The following is an 18,476-nucleotide window of genomic DNA, read 5'->3' on the forward strand; positions in this document are numbered from 1 at the left end:
CTAAAATAGTATTCTAGCTTGGATTATAAAATGATATTGATTCAAATGCAGTAGTAATCACATATTTTACATTAACATTTTTGGTTTATCTTGTATAGTATAAAATGCTATTACCTTTAATTTTTGTCTAAATTATTCAACAGTTGATTATACTGATATTGCACATGAAATAATTTTGCTCAAAACATGTTTTCTTGTTTAGGTTCAAAAAATTCAATGACAAATTTTTACGACGGATTTTAATCAAGGAGAACAAGCCTCAATCCAGTATTGTTTCTCTTTATAAAAAGCTTGAACTGCAAAATGCTCTTGAGCTACTTGAAACCGCAGGTGAAATTAGCGCTGCACCTTCTCTTACATCACTACAGTAAGTTGTTTCCCTGTTTAGCTATTGAATGTATATTGTGCAAAAAATTGAACCAAAAGGCACAAATAAAATGGCTATATTTTTTAATGGAGAAAAGAGATTAACAACATCAGTTTAAGTTAAGTAAGAAGAAAAAGAATCCGGCATGCGTTGTGGTGCCCATCAGAAGCAACTTTCTATATCGTTTATAACTGATCCAAAGCCTCACCTTTTTGTTCTCTGTTAAAGCATGTAGATTACCATACATATTAGGGAGAAAACCATCAAAGAAGTTAACAGTAATTCATGCAATGCATCCATCTGTAGATTAATCCAACCCAGAGTTGCTGATGTTAGAGCCTATTCTAACAGCAACAACAATTATGATACGCAAAAATGCTCCATATTGTCACAGCTAGGCAACAAACTTCTCTTACTTCAAAGTGGAACAACTCGTCTATTTTTCTGACCTGCCATATACAAGATAAATGATAAATAATCAAACTCCTTCTCATCTCTAAAACTGTTGTGCTCTAGCAAGGAGCAGTCAGCTATATGTTGTGTTGGGGTTTAAGTGATGCCTACAAAGCACCAGTGTCTTCTGATTGTGCTGACCTCCAGTGTAACTATGAGCTTTCATCTGTATTGAAAGAGCTAAAAATTCATAGTCCTTTGCTATTTGGTAGCTGAAGTTGCTCTGTATTTTTGGACTGCTTACCACTCACAGAGGTGTAATCATTCTGAGCAGATCTTCAATCTCTGATCACGCACCTGACATATACTAGGCAATAAACAGCCAATGCACATTTGTCAGTGTTGTCAACCAAACCCTCGCTCATTTTAATTTTCTTTTTTGTTAGTTATTGACTTTTGCATTACAACAAGCAAAATGCAAATAAATAAGAAACAGTAGCATGTCCTAATTAACTGAGAGCAATAATAATATATATTTGCTAGACTCAACTGAAAATCTGAGCTGTTGTTCATTAAATGAACTTTCTTTTTCTTAATTTAAAGTAAAACATGCAGCCCCTTTTCCATTTTATTACGGTAGGTGGTTAGAATTCTAGCTGAGCTGAATAGTAAGGCATGCTAGCACTAGAGAGAAAGTTGTCACAATAGATTGTTTAGCAAGCAGGAAATACTGGTATAGTTTGGAGATGCTAACTGTATCTTATCACAGCTAAAAAGTATAATTTCTACAGTAGATGGTGAGGAAAGGTTATGGAAGCTCGTCAGGTTTCTTTTAGCAGCCACTATAACTTGGATGTAATAAAAGAAATATTTATATCTTATGCATAGTTGTTCAAAGGATTCAAATATATAAAAATCTGTAAAGGTCCCAATAGCAACAGTATATCATCTTATATACTGCGTAGTTTTGGGATGCTGGGAATTGAGAATAGCCATAAAGCATCTCCTTCACTGGTATCATAATCTAAGTGTATACAGAGTCACTTAAATTTTAGAACCAGTTTGCAGTAAAAAATGATAAACGATATGCAGAGTTAAGGAAGGAATTAGTCTCTAAAGTGTGTAGTGGGTAAAAGTTAATTTCTGTTTGATTCCTTCCACAGTCTCATAATAAGGTACAATATATAATTAATAGTGTGGCAAGTGGCTGGGGGTGGTACCCAGCCGGGACACCCAGAAGGACCGGAGGAGGGCTTACCCCTCCTCCAGACCACGAGGGGGCGACCACCCTGGTGGCTTTGGGGACCACGGGAACTGAGATTAGAAGCTCAACCCTATAGGGGCCAGTGGTCACCACCAGGGGGTGCCCTGGCCCTCAGCACTTTTGCCACACCCGGAAGTGCTGGAGGGAAGAGGACCAGGGACACCCAGAGTGCTTCCAGGTACACAGCCGGTACTTCCGCCACACTGGGGAGTGCTGGCGGAAGCTAATCGGGAGGCACCTAGAGCACATCCGGGTGTGTATAAAAGGGGCCGCCTCCCTCCATTTGATGGCTGGAGTCGGGTGGAAGAAGGACAAAGTCTAGGTGGAGAGGAGTGGAGGCGGACCTGAAGAGGCAAAGGCATTGTGAGGCCTGGACTTTGGGGGAGTTTTGGGGATGAGTGTGCACTTTATTGTTGTAAATATGTATAATAAACGTGTGTTGGCTAAACCATCGGTGTCTGCCTGTCTGTGTCCGGGCCACCGTCCACAATAGCTAAATACTAGAATTGAATGTTGCTAGCCCGAAGTATTCTCTGCCTTAGATAGCTAAGGAATCTGTGACCTCTTTGTAATCCAAAGGAGTGATATTATAATTTCTTCCATTTTTTAATGAACAATTATTTGATATATAGTGGGATGTACTGAAAAGGTTTAAAGATTTTTAGAGGAAAGTGATGATACTGACCCTATGAACCTATTTTTACAATATTAATTCTCCAGGATAATGAATTATGAGACATGGAGACTTGATAATATCATATGTAAAGCTTTCCATTGTGTTGCTATAAAGTTACATTTGAATAGATCTCTAACGTCTTGCAAAATGATGACTTTTAGGTGCTCTTGCATTACACTTAAAGAAACTAGATCCAACTGAAGATGACATGCAAGACTTTTCACGGGAAATAATATGCACATAATCACATGTTCTTTCTTTGACAACATCTTGTTATTCAATTGTAACAATGCTGAAATTCAACCTTGGCCGTTACTCATTCTTCAAAGATAGAGTCATTTCTCATTTCTAGTCAGCTCAAGTTTTCTTTTCTCATTTCTGCCGAGTCTTTCCTTTTGCTGACTTTACTTTAATCTTATTCAGCTTATTGCTCCTCATTTGTTTTTACTACATAACTGCTTCTAAACTACCACTTGGATGCCCCTTAAACAAAAATATATACTGTATACTGTCTGTGTGTATTGTGTTTGATTTGTAGGTCGAATTGCTTGCAAAGCACAGTAGTTAAATACAATTGTTATAGTTATGGATCATTTTAAAGGGCACCAGGATGTACATAGTGCAATTCCTTGTTGCCCACACAAGTTTCTGTGAGCCTTGACTTAAAAAGTCTCTCTTTGAGATGTCTGTCAGAGTATTTTCGACAATAGTAATAACTCTGCTCACTTTGTAGTTCACTCTATGATTTGAAGACACACATTGAATAATACAGTTGTTTCTGAAGGGACTGCATAGACTCTCAAAGATATAATTTGTGTAACTTAGTGCTGGATGAAGTTTCACTAAAAGCATTCAACCAAAGACTGGTCGAATACATTTGTGGTCATATAGAGTGCAAACATTAACAACATGCAAAATTGTTTTAACACCCGCAAGATAGCCAAGGAAATGTTCTACCATTTTTCGTCTATTTCAGTTAAGAAGTATAGAATTGCCACCATTTTGCCCTAAGAAAATCAAACATATCATTTTGAAAAATTTGGTTTTAGATTATGCAGAGTATTTTCTTAATAATTATATTTGTTTCACTTTTCTTTTTTAATATCAGCTTGGAAAAAAAGCCCTCTAAACCAAGAAAATTTTTGCCTGAAGAAGTACGCAACATGCAAGACATACTGTCTAAAAATATGTACAAGATACGGCAGAGGGTAGGTAATGTGAAAAACATCAGACTCCAGGAGGCATTTCTTCATACTAAGAGTTATGTGAATCTGACAGAAGTATAGAGTTACATACAGTAAATGAAGCAGAAACCTTGAAAGATTTTAAAACTTATCAGGAAGAACTCAGCTATCATCTAACCAGACAAGCTTGTTAGACTCATACAGTATATTTGTGAAACTTCTAATATACAAATATGGGAGGAGGGGCATAATGCGGTATGCAGCTGTGCTGTGCCAAGGACTGATGGTTTGCCTCAATGTGTCCGCTGCACTCCTCAGTTCACCGAGATTTTGCATATGTGCTGTGGCCATGTGGAATATGATGATGTGCTGGCCTGATAAGCAATTTTGTGAAATTTAAGGTAGTGTGATATAGTAACTCAGACTAAACCACAACGATAATGGTTTAGTACTCTTCTCTCTCTCACTGTGTAATTCAGGCAAGTCATATAAACTGCCTGTGCCCCAATTGTAAACACTTCTGTAAATAACTGAAAGATGTCTTGATGTTGCAAGTTGCCTTGCCTTGGGTAAAGGCTGAAGATAATGCTTCTGCAATGAAACAGTATTGTGACCAGACTGATACAATGTTATTTGAAGAAAGGAATGGAGATGAGCATCACTATGAAAGAATATATTATTTAGTAGACTGTAATTTAGTTTGTACCTAAAATGACATGTAGGAGTTTTTTGTTTGCTTTTCAATAGTTGTTATTTGTATCTGGTTCTGTTTGCTACAATATTTGCATTTCTTTAGAATATTTTTTGTTAAGAGATGCCTTAAAATTGGTCTCTGGTCAAGTTGGCCACAAAGTGGCACTCTGTGGGCTTGTGTACTTACTATTGCTAAATAATAGGAGGTGCTGATTTTTTATAATAAAAACATAACTGATATTTTTTCAGACATTGTCTTACACTCGACATTCTTTGCCAGAAGAAAATCGGGCACAAGAGATCCTTATCCGCAGACATGCAAGCATCAGAAGGAGCTTGAGGAGGAGTGGCACAATGTTGGCTCAAAAGCCTGTAAGTATAAAGAACATTTAACAAGCTGCACAGATATAGCATATACTGTACAATCATCTACTGACAACTGTTTCATTTTATACTGACCATAGTCTGTTTAACGGCTTTCCTGGAAGAAGTACATGTCAAAATCTAAATACCAATGTGAGTGACATGCAGCATCTCTGCTGTGAAAACTCATTCATTGTCAATGAATTACTCAATTAAATTATATTCCACTTTTTTCTACATAGTGCTCAGCAATGGGAACAGTTCAGAGAGCTTAAACAGATCATCAGATATAATACTAGTTATTAGAAATACACAAAAAAACTCTTTCATTGCTCAAAGAAAGCGATCACAAAAACTATATACTAGTATACAAGTTTGAAAAAGGGTCCTACATTGTAAGATCACATTTTGGTTTATGTTACAATTATGCTGGTGTAATGGTTAGTGATACTGGCTCACAGTTTCAAGAATCTGCCATTGTGGTGTTTGAACATTCTCCCAATGTATGTTTGATTAACTGGGGAATAACGTAGCCCGATGTGAGTGATTGGGCCTTTTGAAGAACTGGTACCTAATCTAAGATAAATACTTTGTAATTGTGCCTGATTTCACCATAATTGACTTAGGCGCTAAATTACCCTAGAAGCTGGATTAATAGAAAACCTCAATAAATGAAGACATTTAAGAATTACTTATTTGAAAACCACAATTGCAAGTATCGTTTCGCATATCTCCATATTGGTCTGGTTTTACTCTTTTTTATTTTTACCCTGAAAATATGGTTCAGGGGTAAGCACTGCTGCCGCATACGCCCAAAATTCTCTCCTTGTCAATGTGGGGGTTTTTGTCCCAGAAAAATAAGTGTTTGCTATTTGGGATTCTATGTTTTTTGAGTGGGTACTTTCATGGCCTGGTGCCCTTTCCAGTGCTGCCAGGATAAGCTTTTGATCCCTGTGAGCCTGAATTGGATTAAATTGGTCTGAGAATGTTAAGTTGTTTGTTTAGCACATTGTCTTGTATTAGTTTTGTTATTATTATGCATAGCAGGATAGTGGTTAGTGCTCATGCCTCATGGATCCAGAATCTTGTATTCGAGTATGATCCCATGTTGTTGTGTGTGCAGAATGTACATTGTGATATATGGCCAGCCGTTCATCCCGGCCAATACCCCCAGGCCGCCTGGTGGAGCTCTCCCTGCAGCATGGAGGTGCCCCGAAGGCCAGCAGGGAATCCTGGACAAAGGAGTTTTTATCCAGAGCCCTGCTGGATACCATGCGGGCCGCTAGAGGATGCTGCAGGGAGGCCCAGAGACTCTTACGTGCCCTATAACCAGGAAGTACGTCTTAGTCACAGCGACAGGAGGAATGATGTACTTCCAGCATGAAGAAGAAGGGTTTTTATCTGACCCGGAAGTGTTCCTAGTCACATGGACAGAGAGAGCAAAACACTTCCGGGTCACGGACTATATAATGGACTGTGGGAGATCCCAGAGTTGAGCTGAGCGGGGTAGAAGGGTGGCAACGCGTCTGGGAGTGGTGGAGTGTTGTGATTAGTGTATTGTTATTGTATGAGTATTGTGGAGAGGAAGGTGCTTTGTGCACATATTTATTACAATAAAGTCAATATTTGGACTTTTATCTGGTGTCTGACGTGTTGTCTATGGATTCAAGGGAGCGAGAGCGCCCAATCTCTGTCACAACATGTTCTCTGCAGGTCTGTGTTGGTTTTTCTCTGCATATACTAGTTCAGTATAGCCAAGATTAGGTAAATGGTACAGTAAAAATTTGGGATTGGCATAACTTTTTAAAGGAAGATTCCAAAAAGGGGAACCTATCTTTGAACAATCGATCAAATTTTATCTATCCATCCATCCATTATCCAACCTGCTATATCCTAACTACAGGGTCATGGGGGTCTGCTGGAGCCAATCCCAGCCAACACAGGGCCCAAGGCAGGAAACAAACCCCAGGCAGGGCACCAGCCCGCCGCAGGGTGCACACACACACACACACACACACACACTTAGGACAATTTAGAATCGCCAATGAACCTAACTTGCATGTCTTTGGACTGTGGGACGAAACCCACACAGACACAGGAAGAACATGCAAACTCCACGTAGGGAGGACCCGGGAAGCAAATTTCAAATTGTCTAAATTCATTAAACACACCTACGTTTAAGATGGAGCAAGCTTCCCCTTGATTTCATGTTATTTATAAACAATAATAGTACCACCTGATTCACAGTCTCTTCTGCAATATTTTCACTTAATGTTTGGAGTGAGGGTTTAGAACAGCCTCATCATCATCATGTTTTCCTACCTTTTCCTCTATCCAAGAATGTATATCATTTCAATTCTATTCGTCTTCATTCTAATGTATTGATTGAACCATGATTTAAGCAATTGATTGCAGTGAAAAACCTGGAACTACTCTGTCTGAATCTGTATTAAATTGTATTTCATCTGCCTTTATCTCTCTGACTGCCTATGGTGAATTTTACATTATCAATCTCTCTCTTCTCAGAAGCCAACGAAGTCTCAGAGATACCTTTCACTTCCTACGGACCAAAGTCTTCAGAAAAAACTGAAACAGAGAAAAATCAATTCCTCAGGTAATACATGTGTTTTTGTAGTGGTACTGAGAAATTTAATTGTGTTTAAAGATGCAGTTTGACTTGGATAGCTTAGAAAAATGTGTTTTGATCTCTGGCTATGGAAATTCACTGAGTTTTTGATGTGGCATTGTAATTATTTCTATTACAACCGTCATCAATAATCTTTTTCATAGAAGTCTTCAAGAATAGCATTTATCAGGAAATACTTTAATATACAGTACTTATAGAAAATAGGTTAAAGAGAATAACACTGTCAAGATGAAAGCCAAAGTCGCAGTGAGCACTATGTCATGCAAAGAAATAATTTTTCAAAGTTTTCAATCAGACTGTATCTTTACATGCATGTAGTGCACATGTGCTTACTGTGACATAAAAACGTTAATACATTCTGCTTCAAATTATGCTTTCACATACTTGTGAATCTTACCTCAGACGAAAAACAGAACATAACAGACTCTGCTTTGTCACTACATTTGCAACAAAGAGGTGGGTCTGCTTTGGATTGTGAAACAGGACTATGATTCTGTTTTGGCTAAGCTAAAGCTGTTGGGCAGATGTACTCACATTTTCTTTTAGAATACTCTGGTATAGAGAGGAATTCGTGGTGGTCTCAATAATCCACAATTGTTTAGTCTTTTTCTGATAGTGGAGTAATGGACTGTAACATTCACCATGTTGAAAGAGATCTACAGATCCCTGGAAGAAGCTTCAGTTATCTCTGATTTCTTTGAGAATTATACAGTTAGATCTTTGGGTGGGCTTGCTGGTATGTCCACTTCTGAAGAAAGAAACTAGCAACTGTCTTGAATGTTCTTCATGTGTATATAATCTTTCTTACCGCAAAATGAAATTCAGATTGTTGGGAAATGGTCTTAATCACTTCCCCAATGTGAATGTACACCTTGTAATTGACCTGACTACTCCGAACCAAACTGCCAAAGGTTTTCCTTTGATTTTGAGGGGGCAGCACATTCTGAGTGCACTTGATTAACAGCACCTGTATTTAAATACCTTATGAACTGATTTGGAGGCAGTAAGGGAGTTCTTAAATTGTCTAGACATGCTTCTACATGTTGATTTACTTTTTGCTGAAAAAATGACACAGTAAAATTTGTTATGTACTGTTTGTCATTAAATTTAAATGACTGAATGACATGCTGAAGACCAGATGAGCGTTAGTCATGTCTTGAAATGTAACACTATAGAAGAAACATAGGTGTACTTACTTTTAACATCAATGTAGACATCCTTGTAGTGTTAAGAACATCAAAAATGATCAAATGTACCCTCAACAATGTTCTTCATTACTGAGCCATTAAATTAAGAACTGTTGGTATAACCCTGAATGGCTGTTGTACACATTGAGTCTCTAATATAATGAAGGAAACAAACAAGTAGAGTTTAGCAACACTGTTAAAAATGCATGGGAAATGGAAGGAAAACAAAGACTTCAATAAAGCTAAAATATTTACCTGTATGACTGATTTTGCAATTTATCGATGACAATATTTAACTGAAAGAATCTCTAGCAAGTAAAAGTTTTCAGTGATGCTCAATTAACTCTGACCAGGATTGGGATTTCTCTGTCATGAAGTCAAGAATACATAATTTTGTCTGGGTGTGATGGCTGGGTTGCCCACAGCTGGCACACTGAGAATCATGAAACCAAGATACACTAGGGCGAACGAGAACACAGAACAACCTGAATGGGGCAAAGTGCTTTTATTTACAAAATGTCCAACAACAAAAGTGCAGTTCAATTTCTTTTTCATAGATAAATAAATAATCCCAATAAAAACAATTGTTCCAGTGAGGAAATAAAAGTTCAAAGAAATAACAATAAATAATACATTAAAATCAAAGATAAAAACAAGCCAGAATCAGTCTTTTCAAATCATCTGTCCAGTGCTTGCTCTCTCTCACTGTCATCTCGCCCCATTCACCCACCTCCCAGATATGCTCAGTGGGACAAAGGCCCTGTTCCTCTGACTTCAGTCCTGGGCTCTTCAACGTCCACTGAGATATGAGGGGCCTGACTCTGTCTTCCCTATCACCTTGTCATCTACTAGATCCCTAGGAGACCCTCCTCAACTCCCAGCCATCATCCACCAGGATGCACTGAGCCTGGCTCCATCTACCCTTTTATCTTGGCATCTGTGGGATCTGTTGAAGTCCTGATCACTGCTACTGTCTACAGTACAGCAGGAGCAATCTGATCTACCACCAGAGCACCCATCACACTGCTCCACAATGGGGTTTTTCCTGACCCCTTTGCTGCTTTCTCTTCATACTTGCCCCAACCGATTTTGATATCCATTCTTTTCTTCCTCCTTACTTCCTCAATTCTTTATTCTCATTCTTTCCTTGTTCACCTCAGGCTCATGTATGTATGGCATCTTAATTATGCCTTGCAGAGTGCCAAACACTCTGCAGCTGCTCAACTCCTCAACCATGCACACCCTCCTGAAACCTAAGCACACTTTTTTTATTTTCAGAATGTGCACTACCACAGACCCTAACATGTATCACTACACTGGGCAGTGTTCAGGGACAGGTTGCTGTCACTGCACCTTTCTGACTGATCTGCTACATCATTAATATCTACAGCCTCACTGTTATTGTCCATCATCATAAAAACTGTGGTAGCATAACAAGTCTAATGATGTGGCATGGATGAACTGTAAGCACTTTCTGGGGCAGAGGCTTAAAGAGATCAGGGTCCTCATATATTATGCCATGTTGTAGAATTCACACTAAAACACGGTGTACGGACAAAACTAGAAATGTGCGTGCACATGAAAAAATCCAAATGCATAAAACTATGCATGCATCAGGTTCCATGTACTTCCATCCATCCATCCATTCTCTTCCGCTTATCCGAGGTCGGGTCGCAGGGGCAGCAGCTTGAGCAGAGATACCCAGACTTCCCTCTCCCCGGCCACTTCTTCTAGCTCTTCCGGGGGAATCCCAAGGCGTTCCCAGGCCAGCCGAGAGACATAGTCTCTCAAGCGTGTCCTGGGTCTTCCCCTGAGCCTCCTCCCGGTTAGACGTGCCCGGAACACCTCACCAGGGAGGCGTCCAGGAGGCATCCTGATCAGATGCCCGAGCCACCTCATCTGACTCCTCTCGATGCGGAGGAGCAGCGGCTCTACTCTGAGCCCCTCCCGGATGACTGAGCTTCTCACCCTATCTTTAAGGGAGAGCCCAGACACCCTGCGGAGGAAACTCATTTCAGCCGCTTGTATTCGCGATCTCGTTCTTTCGGTCACTACCCATAGCTCATGACCATAGGTGAGGGTAGGAACGTAGATCGACTGGTAAATTCAGAGCTTTGCCTTGCGGCTCAGCTCCTTTTTCACCACGACAGACCGATGCAGAGCCCACCTTACTGTGGATGCCGCACCGATCCGCCTGTCGATCTCACTCTCCATTCTTCCCTCACTTGTGAACAAGATCCCAAGATACTTGAACTCCTCCACTTGGGGCAGGATCTCGCTACCAACCCTGAGAGGGCACTCCACCCTTTTCCGGCTGAGGACCATGGTCTCGGATTTGGAGGTGCTGATTCCCATCCCAGCCGCTTCACACTCGGATGCGAACCAATCCAGAGAGAGCTGAAGATCACGGCTTGATGAAGCAAACAGGACAACATCATCTGCAAAAAGTAGTAACCCAATCCTGAGTCCACCAAACCGGACCCCCTCAATGCCCTGGATGCGCCTTGAAATTCTGTCCATAAAAGTTATGAACAGAATTGGTGACAAAGGGCAGCCCTGGCGGAGTCCAACTCTCACTGGAAATGGGTTCGACTTACTGCCGGCAATGCGGACCAAGCTCTGGCACTGATCGTACAGGGACCGAACAGCCCTTATCAGGGAGTCCAGTACCCCATACTCTCGGAGTACCCCCCACAGGATTCCCCGAGGGACACGGTCGAATGCCTTTTCCAAGTCCACAAAACACATGTAGGTTGGGCAAACTCCCATGCACCCTCCAGGACTCTGCTAAGGGTGTAGAGCAGGTCCACTGTTCCACGACCAGGACGAAAACCACACTGTTCCTCCTGAATCCGAGGCTTGACTATCCAACGGACCCTCCTCTCCAGGACCCCCAAATAGACTTTTCCAGGGAGGCTGAGGAGTGTGATCCCTCTGTAGTTGGAACACACCCTCTGGTCCACTTTCTTAAAGAGGGGGACCACCACCCCGGTCTGCCAATCCAGAGGCACTGTCCCTGATGTCCATGCAATGTTGCAGAGACGCATCATCCAAGACAGCCCTACAACATTCAGAGCCTTGAGGAACTCCGGCCGTATCTCATCCACCCCCGGGGCCCTGCCACCAAGGAGTTTTTTGACCACCTCGGTGACCTCAGTCCCAGAGATGGGGGAGCCCACCTCTGAGTCCCCAGGCTCTGCTTCCTCATTGGAAGGTATGTTAGTGGGACTGAGGAGGTCTTCGAAGTATTCCCCCCACCGACCCACAACGTCCTGAGTCGAGGTCAGCAGCGCACCCTCCCCACCATAAACAGTGTTGAAACTACACTGCTTCCCCCTCCTGAGACGCCGTATGGTGGACCAGAATCTCCTTTTTAAAACGTGAGTTCCATGTACTTCCCCTTTGTAATTCCCAATGAACACGAAATTTAACAAACATGCATGCATCTACAGCCTCACCACGACTCCTCCCAGAATTTTGCATTTGAATATGCAAATCAATATAAATAGCCTCTTTTGTTCAGTGTTTTGTTAAAACAGCAAAAGCATGAAGAAAAAATAAGAATTTCAGTGAATGCAATGCGGAGGCAAAGAAAAACATACTATTTGTTGGCTTAAGCAGTGGTATAAACAACAAAATGAAAGTGATTGAGTGATACACTGTGGTGGAGACACTCAAAAGGTCAAGTTCAGAAAGTTGCACAGTCCCCAAAATAAAAAAGAAGTGGTCAGATATCAAATGTGACGTGAAAAGCGAGTCGCAACCCACCGTCTGTTTATTAAATTTCAGACAATATTACAAAAGCTGACCCCCATGCTGCAGGACACAAATCCACGTGGTGATGGTGCTGCTGTGGAGAGCACATCTTTGAGTGCTGGCTGTACACACACCTCTGCCTCGGAAACCACTGGGCAACTATCTGGCTGTGTGCTGACAGATGCTGTTCTGGAGTCACAAAATGCAATAGTGGATGCTTTAAGAGATGTGGCCAATGAACTAAGGAATATAACGGCTGTACTATATGATATTGACCACAAATTAAATGAATTGATTAAAAAATAAACGCTGCATCAGATTACCTGTTTTTACATTCTGCTAATTACATTCAAATAAAGTTGTAACACTGTCCGATTTGGCTGATCATTTGGTGGGTCAGGGTCATTATACCGCATCTCTTTAGGTACGGGCAAGCCATGCTTGTGTGCCACATTATACAGCACACTACATGCTTGCACAATGCGACACACTTTCTGTGCACTATAGAGCAGCACAATAATAGCGTGGAAATGCTTTCTATTTACACAAGCAAATTCATTCTCTGAAGGCGCCTTTATAGTGTAGAGTTGGCACCAAGCGTCACAATGGATACCTTCTCTGCTCTTTACATTGCTCTTTGAGATGACTCGCTATCCTTATAAGAACTGATTGCCTTTTGCCACACTAGGTGGAAAAAGCACCTGTGTCTGTGCGGAGTTGAAGTTTTTACATGCTTTCCAGCTATGGATGACGCACTGCCAGCTCATTCTTGTCCTGCGCTGTTGCAATAGCAATGTGCGTGCAGTTGACCAATCCGATTACATTTGGAATACCAGACATTGTGGCGAATTGCACTTTAATGTTTGTCAGTTCAACCACAGTGTAAGGAAATTTTAAATATCTGGATGACAAGCACATAATATCATCCTAAACAGTTGGCATGGCATGACTCAGTGATGTTTGTGAAATATCCGATTGGTCAGCAAGTTCACGTTGAAAAGCTCCTGTGGCTAAAACCCTGAGAGTCGACAGAACTTGCAAAGGGCAGGTACGGCACAATTCCTCAAAGTCTGCCTTTGTAAGGCCTGCGCCAATTCAGCACACAGCTCCAAGATGATAGCTCTTGGAAATCGAAATCGACTTAGTAGCCAGTCATCATCATCTATAAATACTCACTTTCTTCTAATTATTCCATTTGCGATTGTCTTCAAACAATGATAAAGCAGCTATGGTAGCTGGAATAGTTTATCCATTCTGTGCACCATTATATTGTTACAGAATGATTACAAACAAATTAATTAAATTTGTAAACAATATGCAATTAATTTCAGTGTATTAACTATTATATGAAAAAGAAGGGAAACAACACAGAAACAGTAGCACTGCTTTGACGCTGGGTGCCACCAGTTAGGAAAACCGAGCAGAAAAGTGCATATACATGGCGTGAAGCTGCCAGGAAAATGTGTGTGGCTTTACACCAAATTTACTTTTTATACATCTAGAAGTGAGCGTGGAAATGGGCGTATGCAACATTTTTGTGAATATACACCATTTATACATGACGTCTTTAAAATTTCTATTAAAGAGATTTTGCCTTTTGTTTACCACTTCAATTTCTAATCAATATGTTTCTGCTTTAACTCCATGACATGGTATTTTGTTAAAAATTCCCACAACCCTCCGATTGAAGAAGTGCTTCCTAGCTTTCGGCTTAATTTCCACCCATGCTCTCAAGTATGAGATTTCACTTAAGAAATTCTGCTCAATCAGTGTGATCCATGTGGTTGTGCAGAGAATTATTCTAGACTCTTCATGCTAATATATTCATTCTCTTTTGTGCCCTATTAGAGCTTAATTCCTTAAATGTATATCTATATATTTAGATACAAAAAAACTTCAGAAAAAACATTGCTAGAAGGATAAGCAAGGGAGGACAGGTAAGCCTGAGCAAGCCCAATTGCTTTGACTAGGAATTGATTTTTTTCTTCAAGACGTAGTGTGAAGAAGAGGCAACATGTCCTTTTAGCTGTTGAGGCGTTTGCTTTACTCAAAGGATTTTGCAGTTTTTCTGTTGGTTTGGTCAGGTACTTTTGCTGTTAATTATAACATTTATCTTGCTTGTTTCATTCACAGGTATAGTACTCTTGCTTACTGATCAGCAGATTCTAGGTGCTAATGAGACTAATTAGTTGGAGCCTTGTTTGTGCACCTTCATCAGTTTCAATAAATTACTGAAGATAATGGAGGCAGACAAAAAAATAAGAAAAATGATATTTACTTTAGTGCCATGAACATGGGAAAGGTGTTTTATAGTAAAATGTATTATTATTATTCTTTCTCAGTGCTTTTTTTCAAAATAGAATACTTGTACAATACTTTTAATTGATTCATTTATATTGTCTGAGTGACCATATATTGGTACACTATGATCGCCAAATTTGCAAAGGGGCAAAAAGAAATCATTAGAGCACACGATGATGTGCTTACCCTTTAAATAAAGGTCCTGAAAGAGCTGAAAGCAGAAGAAAACTGGTGACAAAGAAAGTAGGAAGAAAAATGCAATTACAGAATGTATTGTACTGTATATGATTCCCACTATACCACATGTCAGAAACTGATGATAAATATTTGTCAAGAATCAATCGCTAAGATAATAAGTAATAACTAGATTTACCTTATAACACTGTCCATCCTGAATGATTACATGAGGTTTATATACAGTATATATTAACACAAAACAATCTTTAACAATACTGTTAATCTTTCTAAGGCAGCTGTCTAGGGAAGGCTGGAATTAGGCAAACGTTCAATTGTAAGTTGCACCTTGATTTATTTAATTAAAACGTGTTTGAAAGTTAGGAAGAAAAAAAAAGTTTTAGAATTTGTAAGTTACTAGCATTCCCTACACTCCTTTACATTTTTTGTTACCTTCTTTTCAGCGGATGAAGAAGACTCTGAAATTGACTATCCTCCTGCAAAGCCCCACCCACAACCACGAGCTTTGTATCAACCCAAGAGATACACACTGGACACTGTGGATGAAGTTCGCATAGACACACGAAGGGCTCCTATTGTAGATTTTGTGAATCAAGGAAGAAACAGTACTCGCCGCAATGATTCAAGTCCAGTATTAGCAAAGTCAAATAAAGTAGTTCTTACACCAAGGCGACGGTTTGGATCAGTCAACGAGAAAGCATTGCAGAATGAAGATGATGAACAGATGCTTCAGCTAAGACATGTAGCAGCTGCAGATCGAACATCTGAAGAAAACAGTGACACAGAAGCTGTTCACCCCTTGCTTAAAAGAGCAGGGGATCAGTTTAAACCTTAAAATGGTTTAATTACATTTAATATAATATTTAATTCCTGTATAACACTTCCTCTCACATACAAGTCCTGAAAATATGATTAAAATGTTATGATGTTTTTACCATAATTATATAAAGAAAGAAAACATGCTCACAACTATGAGGAAGATGTGTTTTATGGAAACTTTTTTTATAAGCAATGAACCTTAAAGTGTTCTCATAAATTAAAGATGACAACTGTATTAAACTACAGGACTGCTTACTTTCAAGGCAAAGCATTATAATCTTATTATATTTGTAATGACCCTGGGATGTGGGAGATGGAGGAATGGATTTAACGCTCCGACAATGCTAGCGGTAGTAGGCCTTTGAAAACACTATAGGTGTCTTGACGTTTGAACCCACTGTCTCGCAAAAGGTAGGCCAGGTTCACATCCCAAGTCTACCCTGTATGTAATAATAATAATAATTTTTTGCATTTATATAGCGCTTTTCTCACTACTCAAAGCGCTCAGCAATTGCAGGTTAAGGGCCTTGCTTAAGGGCCCAACAGAGCAGAGTCCCTAATGGCATTGACGGGATTCGAACCGGCAACCTTCCGATTGCCAGTGCAGATCTCTAGCCTCAGAGCCACCACTCCGCCCAGTTTGCACGTTTTCCCCATGTCCACCTTCATTTCCTCTGGGTGCTCCAGTTTCCACCCTCAGTCCAAAGACATGCCTGTTATGTGGATTGCCGATGTTAGATTGGCTGAAGTGTGTGTCAGGGTGTTCAAACTGAGATGGACTGGCACTTTGTCTGGAGCTTCCCTAGTATACAGCAGGCTTAGAAAATGGGTGGATGGATATATTTTTAAGTATGACAAAAGTGACACATTAAATATGTCAGATTTGCTTGTCACATTTTCTGAGACTGAGTGACTTTGCTACAGCATAATCCTTACCATTAAACATTGTGTTAAACAGGAAAGCTGGCTAAGGAATGCCCAATGAAAATGGTTTGTGATGGTGCATCACCAACATCCCGCTCCTCCCTGTTCCACAGGCTGCAACAAGTGGGTTTTTTCTACTCAGAATTCAAGGTTGAAATAAGTTCTCCCTATTCACTTACCACTGTATACATTGTGAGACCTTTTTAGACCTTCCCCAACAGGGTGACACGCAGAAGTGCGATTGTCTCTTTTGAGACCTTCCCCAATGGAACGACACTGCCACGTCTGTTGATGGTTACTTGTCCGTCGCCAAGGCTCGCAGGTTCGCAGTGCCAAAGAAGCAACTAAAAGTTGACCGCTGCCACGCACAAAGCACTGGTTGCCCGATGGGTGATGCAGGGAACATTATAACTTGGCCACACTTGGCCCCAACTCTGCCTGCTTGCTGTGTCTGTATAGTAGAATGGTAGATCCCACTACAATAAATAACCTTGCTGTTCCTGTTTCGAGTTGAATAAAGCTGGTTTTACTAAAGTACTGAGACTAAGCCTTGTCTTTGGAGTGCAAGACAACAACTCACGTGTCACAACACGAATTTCAGTCATTTGAAGTAACTGGTGTTAATATTAAATACATAAAAGGAAGTCAGCCATTGTTTACATATGAGAAGAAACTGTGATAACTGGAATGCTGCAGAGTCTGACTGACAAGATACAAACTAAAATTAAATGGTAAACTATGCCTGATTTCCAAGCAACAGGGTATTATATATTATATAAAATGCATTAATCACATTAATACATATTGCAGAGATTTTGTGATTAGGAAATGACATCAGTCCAAGTAACAATGATATTTCAAATGGACTTGACTAGATTATACTAGATAAATTTTATTAATCCCAAGGGTACTAGGGTGCTGTACCGTGTTAGCCATTATGAATGTGGTGAAAAGTCAAGCAAAATGACACCTTCTATTGGCTTACTAAAAAGATTACAATATGCAAGCTTTCGAGGCAAATCAGGCCCCTTCTTCAGGCAAGATGTATCATCCCAAGGGGAAATTCTGAGGCATACACCAGCAGGGACATAAAAACAAGGGTACAGACTCACAGGCCAATAAATCAATAGATATGTAAATAAAAATAAATGAAACAAACAAACAAATAAATGTATATTGTTCAGACATATCAAAAAGCTATTTCAAAATAATTTTAATGTGTGCCCAGAAAGGCTGGAGACCACAGGAATAGATGTCATTGTGGAGGAACGTCATGCTGGGTGCAGATGTCAGTTAGGATTCTGAAAATTCCTCACCTCGCTCACAGAGGCAGTCAGTGTTTGGGGACAGCTGTACTGTCAAGAATGAACGGCAACGTCTCACTCTTACCCTTACCTTTCACATCTTTATCTTCCCCGTTTTTGTTTCCTCCTTACTTTCTTGTATATGTAACCTGCATTTTCCTTTTCACAGTCACACACGTAATCAGGGCCGGATTAAGACCTTTAGATGCCCTAAGCACTAAGTAATTTTGGTGCCCCTTTACATTAGTAATTCAAAATATTAAAACAATAACAAACTAGAAAATAAAATTTTATTTTATTATCGAAAATTCAAAATTAAACAAAAACATACTTATAGTAAGAAGGCCGCATCTGGCCCAACTACCTCTTCTACTGAAGTCTGTGAGGAATTCCTCCACTTTTT

General features: G+C 40.1%; 1 protein-coding gene across 1 annotated transcript in view; it reads left to right on the top strand.

Annotated features, from left to right (window-relative positions):
* The window catches only part of slc9a2 (solute carrier family 9 member 2), a 47,900-nt gene extending 30,597 nt beyond the window's left edge, over positions 1 to 17,303 (top strand). The window contains exons 8-12 of the mRNA XM_028800649.2: positions 203 to 367; positions 3,809 to 3,908; positions 4,827 to 4,949; positions 7,467 to 7,554; positions 15,470 to 17,303. Of these exons, the coding sequence (XP_028656482.1) occupies positions 203 to 367; positions 3,809 to 3,908; positions 4,827 to 4,949; positions 7,467 to 7,554; positions 15,470 to 15,861 (868 nt within the window). The 3' untranslated portion in view covers positions 15,862 to 17,303. The remainder of the gene's footprint in view (positions 1 to 202; positions 368 to 3,808; positions 3,909 to 4,826; positions 4,950 to 7,466; positions 7,555 to 15,469) is intronic.
* The last annotated feature ends 1,173 nt before the right edge of the window (positions 17,304 to 18,476 follow it).

This window comes from Erpetoichthys calabaricus, chromosome 4, assembly GCF_900747795.2.
Source record: "Erpetoichthys calabaricus chromosome 4, fErpCal1.3, whole genome shotgun sequence".
Lineage (NCBI taxonomy): Eukaryota > Metazoa > Chordata > Cladistia > Polypteriformes > Polypteridae > Erpetoichthys > Erpetoichthys calabaricus.